This window comes from Leucopleurus acutus (genome assembly GCF_964270905.1).
Source record: "Leucopleurus acutus genome assembly, chromosome: 10".
Lineage (NCBI taxonomy): Eukaryota > Metazoa > Chordata > Mammalia > Artiodactyla > Delphinidae > Leucopleurus > Leucopleurus acutus.
The window spans coordinates 65,720,734-65,734,059 of record NC_139153.1 but is presented as its reverse complement, the minus strand read 5'-3'; the positions used below and the strand labels follow the sequence as shown (position 1 = coordinate 65,734,059).

General features: G+C 58.0%; 1 protein-coding gene across 2 annotated transcripts; it reads left to right on the top strand.

The window, feature by feature from the left end:
* Positions 1-4,957: 4,957 nt before the first annotated feature.
* SPDEF (SAM pointed domain containing ETS transcription factor) lies at positions 4,958-11,525 on the top strand (the record flags this gene model as incomplete). 2 transcript variants are annotated; one of them, XM_082848162.1, is made up of 5 exons in its annotated part: positions 4,958-5,414; positions 7,532-7,729; positions 9,128-9,175; positions 9,288-9,434; positions 11,347-11,525. In XM_082848162.1, the coding sequence occupies 5 exons, from the start codon at positions 4,973-4,975 to the stop codon at positions 11,523-11,525; spliced, it is 1,014 nt and encodes a 337-aa protein (XP_082704288.1). The 2 variants fall into 2 exon arrangements, with proteins under 2 accessions (XP_082704288.1, XP_082704289.1); XM_082848163.1 differs by lacking the exon at positions 9,128-9,175 and having other exon boundaries at positions 4,973-5,414.
* Between the last annotated feature and the right edge of the window lie 1,801 nt (positions 11,526-13,326).

Genomic DNA, 13,326 nt, shown 5'->3' with positions numbered 1-13,326 from the left:
GGTTTGGAGGGAGGGAGGGAAGGGCTGACAACAGTGGGGAAACTGGAGGAGGTCTGTCCCCAGTTGGTGGAGTAGGCGGCTCTGGGCAGAGTGGCAGGCTCTGTCTCACCCTGGCCCCAGCCTCTCGCCCTCAGCACTCTTCTCACGGGGCCTGCAGCTGGGGTGCTGGGCTCTGGGCAGACTAAGCTTGTGTCTCAGGATTGAGGTGGGGGCTCAGGCATATTTACCCTACCCACCACCCCCTTGGGGGTAAGATCTGAGCCTAGATTGAGCAGGACGTGAGAGACAGGCTCCAACCCCATGACAGTCCAGGGCCTTAGTAAAAACTCTGGTAACTCCATTTCCCTGGGGCTGTGGTTTCAGGAGATATCTGAGCATCTTTTGCATGTCAGGATGGGAGTGAGAACCTGGAGGCCGGGGAGTTGCCTCCCAAGGGGCAGGAAACAGCTGCTGTAAGTCTCTAACTTTGGGTCCCTCTGCCTTCTCTCCTTACTCTGCCTTCCTGGGAGAATGTGAGGCACTGAAAAGAAGTGGCCCAGGTGGCTAATCCCTCTGGCTGCTACCCTGCGAATCCGCCTCGTTTCTGGGCCTTGGCCTCCGCCAGCTGTTATCAAATTTCTTTGTCTGGAGTCAGAGCCAGTGCCTCTGAGGCAGGAGGGAGGCAGGACATGCTGAGCCTTAATCTAGACACGTGGCTTAATCCAGAAAAGACCAGCTCGAGGTTTGGAAGCTGGAGCCATCGCTCAGGAGACGGGCAGCCCCTCGGGGCCAGTGGCTGTCAGGAGGGACCTGGACCTGGCAAAGCCTGGGCTTGTCCCAGGACCCTAGGCCTATGATGCAGTGGTCCTGGCTCTGCTCTGTGACTGTGGACACATCCCTGCCACTCTCTGAGCCTTATTTTCCCAGGGCACATGTGTCCCCATGGGTAGACAATCACCCATGAATGTAATCACAGCTGAATTGCATGGCACAGGTGGGGAGAGCTGGAGAGTCAGAGGAGAAAGCTGCTGGGGACGGCTCCCTGGGGGAGGAGGGTTTTGGGCTACACTGTGATGAGAAGGAAGGGGCATCTTGGGCAGGGGGACGACAAAACAAGAGAAAATAGCCATGTCATGCCCACAGCACAGGGACCAAGGGAGAAGCACCGTTCTCATCAGAGCCTGGATATGTGGTCACCATGTTGATCTCTGGTTCTGGTCCAGACCCTGCCCTTAATCACTGAATACATCTGTTTCCCGCTCTGGCCTTCATTGTTCCCATCTATAGGGATCACGTAGTCTACGGTCCCTTCCAGCTCTGATTATCTGGCTCAGAGGTAGGCGCCAGCCACTGGGCCAGGCAGGGCAGGCAGTGGGGAACCATGGGAGGTTCCAGAGCCCAGGGGTGCCTGATGAAAGGGTTTTGGAGGGAAATGAACTTGACAGTGCAGTGGAGTGAGCAGCTAGGAGGCGGGCATGAACTTTGGAGGACCAAGCTGCCTGATCAGGAGGTGGGCAGGACCCTGGGAAGATGGGACCGTCCGGCGCCTCAGAGGGAACGTGGTACAATGAGCAGAGCCCGCACATGGCCGGCTGTGGACCTCGGGCAATAGCTGCACAACCTCTCTGAGCCTCACAGTCCACGTCTATAAAACAGGGCTCTCGAGTCCCCTGTGGGTAGTAAAAGGGTAACATGTACCAACGCTCTGGGCCCAGAAGTTGCTCCCCGTGTGTTCTCTTCCCTCCCAAGTCCAGTCCTAGAGCCTGGAGGAGGTGCCAGGGATGCAGGCTGGGCACACCAGCCCCTGGCTCCCTGATCAGTAAACCCAGGTCCCCCACGCTTGGCTGCCGGGGTCCGAGCCTTCTGCACCACCTCCCCACCTGCGGACAATCGGCTCTTGCCTCCTGCCGCATGGTTAATCATTAACTTTTTTTTCACTAGGTAGGTGTTGGAGCTGGGACCAAGCCTTGGTTGAGAGCAGGTTCCTTGGCGTTTAGGAGCAAGGTGACGGGGAGCTGGAATGTGGGGTGTGGAGGAGGAGGTGGGAGTTCTCTGCTGGTGAAGGAGCCCCGGGCCAGGAGCCGGAAGTCGTTTAGTTCTCTGCACCATAACTTCCCCACCACAGCGTAAGAATGAGCCTAAGGCCTGAACTGCCGCTCTCCCGGGAGGGAACGGAGGCGAGGGCTTCAAAGCTCACTTGACAAATGTGTCAGGGATGTGTCATCACGTCCCCACCTGGCAAATGCTGCCACCTGTCCTGCCCTTTCATCCTCACTGACCCCTCACACCACTGTGCCCCGAAACACAGCAGCTGCCTCCCATCCTACCTGTGGCCGAGGCCAAGCAAACAGGAGGGCCACGAGGGAAGCAAGTTCCCCTGCTTCTTAGGAAAGGTTCCGTCTCCCTGGCACCCGGCCCAAGGTGTTGGCAGGGACTGTCCTAACGTGGCAGGCCGGGGAGTTCTGGGGACGTGGATGGGGCGGGAAGCAGGAAGGGGGTGATGAGGGAAGGGTGGGGTTGAGAGGGGCTCTCCGGGGGGGGGGCCACCCAGGGGGTAGGGTGTGGACACAGGCTGGGGCGGGGACCCAGGGATAGAGCGGGCTGTTGGCTCTGCTTGGGTAAATAATGTGGACCCACAGCACACACGTGTGTTTGCACAGAAGGGCTTGAAATGATTCCAGGCCTGCCCTCTGTCCCCCGCAAGCCCGGCTCCCTGATCCCTGCCCACCCCACCCCACCCTGACCTCTCCTTCCTTGTCACTTAAAGGAGCCCTTGAAAGGGAGATGCAAAATGAAAGTGAACAAACACTCTTCTCTCTTTCTTGCGTTCTCTCCGCCACGGAAAAGCAGGGCCGCCGTGTACAGTTGGGAAGGTTGGGCACTGCACAAGATGGGGGACAAGGGTGAGCTGAAGTTCCACTTGGGCTCCATTCACCAAGCCACGCCACCCAGAGAGAAAAGGGCATCATTTTCTGAGTTGTACGCAGTTGCACTAGCTGCAGCCCTAGAGAAGCTAGAGCCTTCCAAACGGGGTTCTCTCTCTGCCTCACTTGCACGTTGAGGCTGAGCAAGTCAGTCTCATGAGGTGACTGGAGAAGGGCCAGGGAGCCCCCGCTCCATGGTCCTGGTGCAGCGCAGCAAATCCCACCGTTAGAGAGTCTACCACTCCTTCCAGTAAAGCCTACCCCTCATACTGGCCAGATGCCTTCAAAGCAGCAATTTGCAAACTTGAACACTCATCAGAATCACCCAACGGACCTGTAGAAACGCATTGCTAGGAATTCCCTGGCGGTACAGTGGTTAGGACTCTGTGCTCCCATGGCAGGGGGCCCAGGTTCAATGATCAGGGAACGAAGTTCCCACAAGCAGTGCGGCGCGGCCAAAAAAAAAAAGAAAGCAATGCATTGCTGGAAAAAAAAAAAAAAGAAAGAAACGCATTGCTCGGCCTCCCCCGCCCTACTTCCCCACCCCCACCCCCCCACCCCCGAGCTTCTGATTCAGCTGCTCTGATGAGGGCCTAAGAATTCAAGTTCCTCCAAAGTTCCCAGGTGGTGCTGATGCGGCTGGTCCCGGCACCACATTTTGAGAACACTGTTTAAAATGTAAATACCCCCAAGAAAGGGCACACAGTAACTTGCCCTTAGCAGGTTTACCTGCTCCTTTCCTCCTTTCGGAATGATCCCCTGTGTCATGGGGAACATACGTTGTTGGTAATCTTCCACCTCTGTCCTGATTTATTCTTGAGTTTTGAGCCCACAAATCATGGAAATATCCCAGGGACCCCGGTTCTTTGGTGTATGTACATCTCGCAAGTTCCCTGCCTCACCCAAACCACGGACTCCAATATGGGGCTCAGAGAAAAGGGTCCAGGGGAAGCAGAGCCTGGGGACCCAGGGGGAGGGACACTGTAGTTCCTCGTGTTGAGGCCAAATGGTGCCCCTCGGGAGGCATTGGGGCGGCAGGTAGGAGAGGAGTGGGGTCTGACTTGCTGAGGGACTCATTTGTCCCCCAGGGCCTGGGCCTTCTGACCAGCCCCTGCAGCTGTGGGGAAAGTGGGCCTGTAGGTCTGCACCTGGCACCTCCCACCTTGGGAGCTGTGAGTTCTTCTGGGCGTGAGGGGAGAGAAGAGGGCCTGGGAGCTGGGAGGGGCTGGGGAAGCACCTTTCAGGAAAGGACAAGGAGGGTGGGTACCAGGAACCCAGCCCTGAGTAGGGGTGGGGCCAAGCACACCTGTACGTTGTTGTTCAGTGACCACCTCAGCAGCGTTAGGCCGGGAATTTATTCGCACCCGCCAAGTGGCCCTGTGGGAGAGGAAGGGGACCCGCCTCCTCAACCTGGGAGGAGATTCTACCCTGCCACACCCCTCACTTGCTCCTTTCATTCTTCACCCGGCTGGTGGAGATGATGGTGACCTTCTCCCTTCCCTACCCCCTCCAAGGGCAGAGTAAAGGAAAACAAGCTTTGCCACAGCAGAAAAGATTAGGTTAGCTCTTAGAAGGAGCTTCCTCGACAGGACAGGGGACTGGGATCTGGGTGGGGGCCGGCCCAGGGACAGAGGGCTGGATATTAAAGACTTCTTGTCCAGGCCTCAGTTTGCTCATCTGCCAAATGGGACTAATTGTCCCTTCCATCGTGAGGACTGAAAGAGGTCAAGAACCTCAGAAGATTGTTTTAAACAGGCTACACGTGTAAAGATTTGCTGCTCGCAGCCAACCTGGCTTCCCTGGGGAGTAAGGGAGCTGTCTGTTTACCGTCCTGCCCCCACTCCCATCCCACTGGCTTTCCAGCCACAAGACCTGTCTGCCCAGCCCTGTCCTAGCTGCCCAGTGACCCGGAAGCCCCAACTCTCTCCCAGGCCCAGCCACTGCCCACTGGGCTCCTCATCTCTGTAACCAGCTTAGCAGCCCCCATGGGGATGGGGAAGCAGCTAGGACCTGACTCTCCTTCCTTTTTTATTTCTGTAGACGCAGCCGCCAGCCCGAGCAGCAGCGGCATGGGCAGCGCCAGCCCGGGCCTGAGTGGCGTCCCCCCAAGCCGCCTCCTGCTGCCCCCCGACACTGTGCTACGGACTGGCCTGGAGAAGGTGGCAGTGGGAGCAGGGGCAATGGGGCCCGAGAGACGGGACTGGAGCCCCAGCCCACCTGCCACACCTGAGCAGGGCCTGTCCACCTTCTACCTCTCCTACTTCGACATGCTGTTCTCCGAGGACAGCAGCTGGGTGGCCAAGGGCCCCGGGGCCAGCACTCGGGAGGAGCCGCCCGACGAGCCCGAGCAGTGCCCCGTCATCGACAGCCAAGCCCCGGGGGGCAGCCTGGACCTGGCGCCGGGTGGGCTGACCCTGGAGGAGCATTCACTGGAGCAGGTGCAGTCCATGGTGGTGGGCGAGGTGCTCAAGGACATTGAGACGGCCTGCAAGCTGCTCAACATCACGGCAGGTGAGCCCCTCCTCACGCCCCCCTCCGCCAGGGGGACACAGGCCAGCGGAGGTCACAGGGAGGTGTGGGGGCACCGCCTGGTGCACTGTGGTCACCCCCAGAGATGCTGGTGCTTCTACACGTACACTCAGCCCCTAACACACAGCAGCTGCGAGCCTGGGATCCAAGGTTCCCACTCTCTCTGTGCCCCAGCTGCACCAGCCCAGTGTCCCCACTTGGTAGGTGCCGGGTGAAGCAAATACGAGCTCTACACCATCTGGCCCACCTCCTCCTCTCACACTTAAATCCACTCTCCCCTTATTCACTCTGCTCCAGCCACTCCTGCCTCTTTGCTCTTACCGCAACACACACACCTCAGGACCTTTGCACTTGCTGGTCCCTCAACCCAGAACACTCTTCCCCTACATACCTACCTGGCTCACCCCTCACCTCCTTCAGGTCTTGACTCAAATGGCACCATCTCGATGAGGCCTTTCCTGACCCCTCTATTGAAATTGCTGCCCATACCCCCACATCTTATTCCTCCAACCTGCTTTATTTCTCTCATGTTTCCTACCGTCTGATATGCTGCATATTTATCTTGTTTACTGTTTCCCCTACTGGAATGTACATGCCCCAAGGGCAGGGATTTTCATTTGTTTTGTTCACTGCTACATCCCCAGTTCCTAGGATGTTACCTTGTACATAATAGATGCTCAATAAACAATAACTTAATATACCAGGCCCTGTTCTAGCACTGGGGAATTCAGCGTGAACATAGCACAAAGGCTCCTTCGTTCACGAAGCTAATGTTACAGTGACAAAACAGGTCGTAAATAAATAGGATAATGTATCACTGGTCCAGTGGGGATGAGGGCTCTGATGAGGGGGGCACATCAGGAGGCCAGGCACGTGTCTGCGAGGGCCTGGAAGGTGTGGTTACGGAGCTTATGCTACTGGTTGAGGGGCTGCTGGGTCTCCAATCCCCTGTCCCTCCATCATCTCTCCAGCTTTGGGCAAGCCTGACCCATCTCCTTGGCCTTTGGGCCCTGGCATCTGAGGCTCGCACACAGGAAGGGTCTTCAGGCATCGCTTAGGCCTGGCTCCTCCTCCCCAGTCACCCAGGCCCAGCCCCTGCCACCTAGTAGTCCCAGCTGAGGTCCCGCCTTGAGGCAGCTCCTGCCCAGGCCCCATCCTCCAGTGGCCCAATGCCAGCCCTCAACCCGGGAGCTTTTCCCACGGTGCCTCCGCTCCCACACTGAGTTGGGGAGGGCCCTGCCCGCTAAACAATAGAGACAGAAACAAATTGCTTTGACCCTGAGGAAGAAAATAGGTTTATTAAGTGAGGGCAGGCCAGTCTGCAGGTCACCCAGCTTAGACCACAGCGTTCACTCGGAGGCCCCATTGTGTCTGTGCCTGCAGCTTGGCCACCACCCACGTGCCCTGCTGGGCTCACCCCAGGGCAGCTCCCCAGGGAGACTTATAGGACCAAGCCAGCCACTCGCCTCCGGGCCTTGGCCCCATGGCCACCCTGTACCCTGCCACCGCTCCCCCACATTTGGTGCACGTGCACTGAGCAGCTCTCCAGCACCCAGCCCTTTGTTAGGTGTTGGACGAGGGAATGGAACTCTCTCTGTGCCTCAGTTTCCTCATCTGTAAAATACAGTGCGGGTAGAGAGTGGGGTTTGTAGAGCTAATTCTTGGTTGGGTTCTTCTCTGGTTCTTTGAAGGGTTTGGGGAAGGCAAGAGGCATCTGGGAAAGAAAGAAGCTTGGGTGTTTCTGGTTTAATGTCACTGTCCCCTCCAGGGCTGTGGCTCCCCAAAAGGCCCTTTGGAGGGGCTGGAGGGGTCTGGGAGGACCTGAGGTCCAGGTGAGATGGGGGTGCAGAGGCCCCAGGCTGCCCTGCCCTGAGCCATGTTTGCTTCAAGGGCCCCGGTTTCTTCCTGTCACTGCCCCCTTCTTCGGTACCCCCTCCACGGAGCCCCTCAAGGCCCCATGTGGCCTGGCCTGGCCCCATCTCAGGAGTGCATGGTCCCAGGCCACCAGTTCCCATGGAGGCCCCATCAGAGCAGAGGGGCCACCTTGGGGGTGGTGCCCTCAAGCAGCCTCCAGGGCTGAAGGAGTGTCTCTTGCCCAGACCCCGTGGACTGGAGCCCTGGCAACGTGCAGAAGTGGCTCCTGTGGACAGAGCACCAGTACCGGCTGCCCTCCGTGGGCAAGGCCTTCCAGGAGCTGGGGGGTAAGGAGCTGTGTGCCATGTCGGAGGAGCAGTTCCGCCAGCGCTCACCCCTGGGCGGGGACGTGCTGCACGCCCACCTGGACATCTGGAAATCAGGTGGGACAGGCGTGGATAGAATGCCCCACCCCCTGCCCCCCACTGCGGGCTCCAAGCCAGGGACACCAAGGGGAACAGTTAGGTCAGCATGCCTGTCCGGAGGCTACACTCCACTGGGTAGGCAGCCCCTTGTCCCAATCTGGGCTCTGTTCTGAATCCCAACCCCAATGACAGCTGCCTCCCCGAGTCCTGGGTGAACTCTCCAGCCCCGACCCACTGCCTACCCTGGTCAAGGCCACAGAACTTAGGACAGAGCACATGGGAAGTTAAAAATAGAAGTTAGACTGTGAGGACACAGGACATCAGATACTCTAAGTCCTTCTTCTTTGTCCTTTTTAAAATTTTGTGTTTGTTTTGTGTTGTTTTCATTAAAGAAGAAATGAGGTAATAAATGTGCAGGATTTTTTAAAAGACCATCGTGAACAACAGTATACCATGAAGAATAATCCTCCCTCCCACCTACCCCGGCCCTCCAATCCCCCTCCCTAGAGGCAACCGCTGTTGCCAGTTTTGTGAGTACCTTGCCAAGGAAAGTCTATGCACATACAAGCAAGAGTAAGTGTGACGTCTACCCCTTTCTAACATGAATAGTACGAGTATCACGCTGTTCTGTACTGAGCAGCGTATCCTGGATCTTGTTTCCCATCACTGTCTATACAGCTGCCCCGGTTTTGACGGCTGCATGCCAACCCCTTAATGTGTACTTGGTCTCAATCTTATCGGGCGCCCAGTGTGCCCTGCACAGAGCTGTGCACTTCAGAGGGGTCAGTCCTCGCTCCATGAGTCAAGGCCCCTGCCCCTCAGGGCCTAGGGTGAATAGGAGGACAGGTCCCACTCTCATGGCTCAGAAACCAGTGTCCCGCCCCAGCCCAGGCCCCTTGCCGGGGTCTGGCAAGAGCAGTGGACAGTGCCAGGCTATAAGCCGGGTGGTGGTGTGGACAGAAGCTGGCGGCCTCCGCCTTCCACTGCTTGTCTGGGGAGGGGGTCAGGTGGAGAGCAGGAGGGGATGGTGGTGCTCGGGGAGCTTGGCAGCTGGAGGGCAGGGAGTGTTTTTATTATGCTGGGCACCGTGCAGGCTTCACCACCCTGCATCCTTGCAAGACCTGTGAGGGGGTGTCCCAGCCCCATTTCACAGCTGACAGAAGGGAGGCAAAGCAAGGCTTGACTTCCACTCCTCTCTGAACAAGGGGCTGCCTGCAGGGCCTCTAAGGCCCCTCCCAGCTCCGAAATCCTGCATTTTCTTCCAGGAGGAGGCTTTGGAAACAGCTGGTCTTCACAGGCTGGCAGGAGGGAGGGAGCCAACGGGGGGGCTTCTCTGGCCCCACAGTTCCACCCAAATGCCCTCCTCCTCCCTTGGGGGGTCTCTCTGGTCCCCAACTTCCTCTCCTTGTCCCGCAGCGGCCTGGATGAAAGAGAGGACGTCCCTGGGGGCGATTCACTACTGTGGTGAGTCAGGCAGGGCAGGGAGGCGGCCGGGGCTCTGGGGTCTGGGGGTAGGCTGGGGCAGCCATTGAAGAAGGGGGCTCCCCACTCACCGCCACCCTCCCTGGCTGCCCAGCGTCGACCAGCGAAGAGAGCTGGACGGACAGCGAGGTGGACTCATCCTGTTCCGGGCAGCCCATCCACCTGTGGCAGTTTCTCAAGGAACTGCTGCTGAAGCCACACAGCTATGGCCGCTTCATCCGGTGGCTCAACAAGGAGAAGGGTGAGCAGTGCCAGGGGCAGGAGGGGAGGGGGCTGCTGGGAGCCTGTGGTCCTGCCAGGCGCTGGGCAGGGAGGGCTGGGGGCAGGGCAGAGGGCTGGAGTGCCCCCACCTTTGCCCTGAATGCCACACACGCACTCTTACTGGACCGGCCCAGGGTCTGTGTGCCGTCTGTGTCCACGCGTGTTCCCCGGCTGGGCTCTGCCTGTTGAGGGTCCCCAGTGACACACAGTGCCTGGGACATAGCAGGGCCTTAAAACTGCTGAGAACCGGACACGGTCTTTACCCTCAAAACATCAGAGCTTGACGGAGGAGACTGATGGTATCCAATGAAAAATACAGTGCGGGCAACAGAGGTACTATTAGATTTTCAAGTAGCCACAATTAAAAATTTTTTTAAACAGGTGGATTTAATTTTAATAATACATCTGTTTAATCCAATGTTATAAATTCGTATAATTTCAACATATAATCGATATAAAAATTATTAATAAGATATTTCCTAAGTCTTTGAAATCTGGTATTCGTTTTATGCTTACAGCACACCTTACTTCAGACCAGCCACATTTCAAGGGCTAAGAGCCACATGTGGCTAGAGGGGACCACATTGGACAGCAACAAGGCTGGATGGTGTGCGGGTGTGTGTTTTAGAAAAGGCTCAGAGCCAAGAAACCTGGGTTCTAGGCCCCCTCCTGCCATTAGTAGCCGTGGGCGCCTGGACCCCAGTCTTCATGTTTGTGAAATGGACTAGATTCATTCATCCAGCAAACCTTCCCTGAGCACCTCCTCTGGTTCCATACTTGCTCAGCCGACATTTATGGAGGGTTACAGTGTCCTCAGGGTGTGGGGAGAATTCAGCGGTACCCCATCCTCCAGGGACCTACAGTCTTGTAGGAGAACCAGCAGTGAAATGAGCTGGTGTGCAGAATGTGTTGGGCTGTGATGGGGTCAGCTGTGCCTGTGTCCAGGAGGGCTTCACAGAGGAGTGACTTTGGGGCTGAGTGTGGAGCATGGGAAGGGGTTAGGAGGGGTGGAAAAGTTCCTGCACAAGGTGTGGTGATCCCGTGTGTATATTTGAGACTGAGAGTGAGCCGGTACTCCGGGGAGACTGTCCCATGAGGGCAGGGAGATCAGGGAGGGTGGGGTGGTCTGGGGAGCCTGCCTGGAGAGGGTGTGCTGACCTGTGCTTTGCCAGGTGGTTTAGAATGAGAACTGGGGGTATTAATGAGTAATAGTTCATCCTAAGGGGTACTTCCTTCAGGCTCTGCTCTAAGCGCTTTCCGTACCCACTCAACAACATGATGATCACTACAACCCCCTCTTACTGACAGGAAAACGGGGTCTCAGACAACTTCTAAAGGTAGAAAATGGCAGAGCCAGGATTCCAGCCGAGGTCAGCCTGGCTCCAGATCCACTCTTTCCAACATCTCCTACCAATTAATCCTGCCAGAAAGGGCTGTGTGGGCTTGAAGTGTCTGAGAATCGCAAAGCAGTCTTTCAGGCTCGGGAACTGCACGGGCGACCTTGCCAAATGAGCCGTGTCTGCAGCCCGGAGCCCCGCAGGGCTTCTGCGTAGGGTGTGCACACCCCACACTTAGGAGCAGAGGCTGGCAAGGATCAGGCCCTCAGGGCCCCAAGTCGCCAACCAACGTACGCAGGTTCACCCTGCACCAGGAGGTCTGTGAGTCCGTGGTAGGATTTACCACTTCCTGGGCCCTGTGGAACACCCTTCCCACATGTTCCTTTAACCCTCACCACAACCATGGGAGAAGGTATCGTGGCCCAGCGCCTGGCCCTACCCCGGGCGACTCTAGCCCCCCTGGCTGCGAGAGACTGACCTGCTGGTCTCGGTCTTTCTCCTTCCTGCCACCCCGCCTGCACTGCTGGCTCTCTCTGGGCCCTCCTGCTGCCCCAGGCATCTTCAAAATCGAGGACTCCGCGCAGGTGGCCCGGCTGTGGGGCATCCGCAAGAACCGCCCCGCCATGAACTACGACAAGCTGAGCCGCTCCATCCGCCAGTATTACAAGAAGGGCATCATCCGCAAGCCGGACATCTCCCAGCGCCTGGTCTACCAGTTCGTGCACCCCATCTGAGTGCTGCGGCCAGGCCCTGGGCCCGAACCTTGCCCTCGCCAGACCTCCCTCCTGCCTGCCCTGCCTCAGCCAGACCCTGAGCTGGGGGACAGGGCAGTCTGCTGGCATCCGGAGTTCAAGGTCAGGGAGGGGATGGCCCCTCGCTCCACGGGTGTCAGTGAGCTCTCTGGGGCCCAAGGGACCCCGGAGTGGGCGTGCTTTCTCTTTGGGCCTGACTGCTCCTGCGCCCAGTCCACTGGAGGACGGCGGAAGCCAGGGCTGTTCTCAGTGTTCATGGCACCCCAGGGAAGGCCCTCCCTCCACCCAGCCTCTGACCCCAGAAGTTCCAGAGCAGAGCCGACAGAACGGCAGTGACTTGGCCAAGGCCACTCGCAGTCCAGTGCCCTCTGCCACCCATTCTGTACTGTGCCTGGCATGGTGCGGGGACATCTACACCCCCAAGTTGGGAAGCCAGGGGTGCCCTGGGGATGGATAATAAAGATACTAGAGAATTGACGTGGCCCCAGTGTCCTACGTACAGTGAGGGAGTGGCACAGCCTGGAGGCCATCAATGCTCAAAAGGCTGTGGTCACAGGGGCCTGGGGTGGTCAAGGGAGGCTTCCTGGGGGAGGTGGCATTGAGCTGAGCCTAAAAGGAAAGGGGCAGTTGATTGGTAGAAGCAGTGGGAGAGAGGCAGTGAGTCCTCAAGGCCAACGAGGGGCTGGACTGGCCCTCATCTCCCCTGACCTGGTGTCAGCTGGAAGGAGGGCGTGGGCCGGGGCTAAAAAGGGTCTACGGCAGGACTGGAGAGATGGTGGCGTTCTTCCCATCCTCCTGCTCTGCTGTAGATCAGGACTTTCCCCTGGGGTGGGCCAAGGGCTGCCCCTCTTGTGAGGGGGTCCACAGCCCTTGCGTCTGCTTGGCCAACTGCAGGGCCTCTGGGCTGGGCAGCAGGGCTGTGGGAGAGGATGAAGCCTTCAGTCTTCCTCATGGGACACTGGCTCTGCAGCAAACGAGAGTGGAAGAGAGGCTGGCTTGCTGGCAATTCCTCTCTTGAGAGAAGCCACAGACCTCCTCAGGGGCCCGGAAGCTGTGAGCCCTGCAAGCTAGGTGTGAGGGGCCAGGGCTCCTGACGGGAAAAAGCAGTGGGTCTGAGGGTTCATCTGTGTGCTGAGGGAGATGGAACCCACCGCCTTCTTTCCTGGGCAAAGCAACTCGGCTTCCTCATGCTCCTCTCACGTTTGTTCATCCAGCTCAGCTGACCCGAGGGCCGACTAGGCAGCCAGGTGCTTCCACTGCTTTTTGTCATTAACCTTCCCAACAAAACTGTGAGGTAAGGGTCACCCCCCCACACACGCTACTTTGCAGCTGATGAAACTGAGGCTCAGAGCAGTTAAGTGCTCGCTCACAGTCACACAGCCAATCAGCGGCAGAACCAAGAACTGAACCCACAAGGACAGGGCTCTCCCTGTCCCTCCATGCCTCCTGCTCTGTCAGCGCCCTTAGCCTCTGTAACGCTTAGCTTCTGATGACAGGCTTCCAGGAGACAGCCCAGCGCCACCCAGACCACTGAGGGTTAAATGCTGCCCTGTACTGCACCTTCTGCCCTCAGCAATTTTATTGTCTCCAGAAGAAAGTTTACTCCTGGCAGTGAGCAAACAGCACCTTGGCATCTGTCAGCTGGGATTGCACTGGGAGGAGGAGGAGGCCCTGCCCCAGGCCAGTGCCTCGCTGGGCCCCTGCTGTCTGCCCACCCCCGGGGAGGGGGCAGACTGGGCCCTGGCCAGAACCCAGCTCGGCTCTGCTGAACTGCTGAACTGGT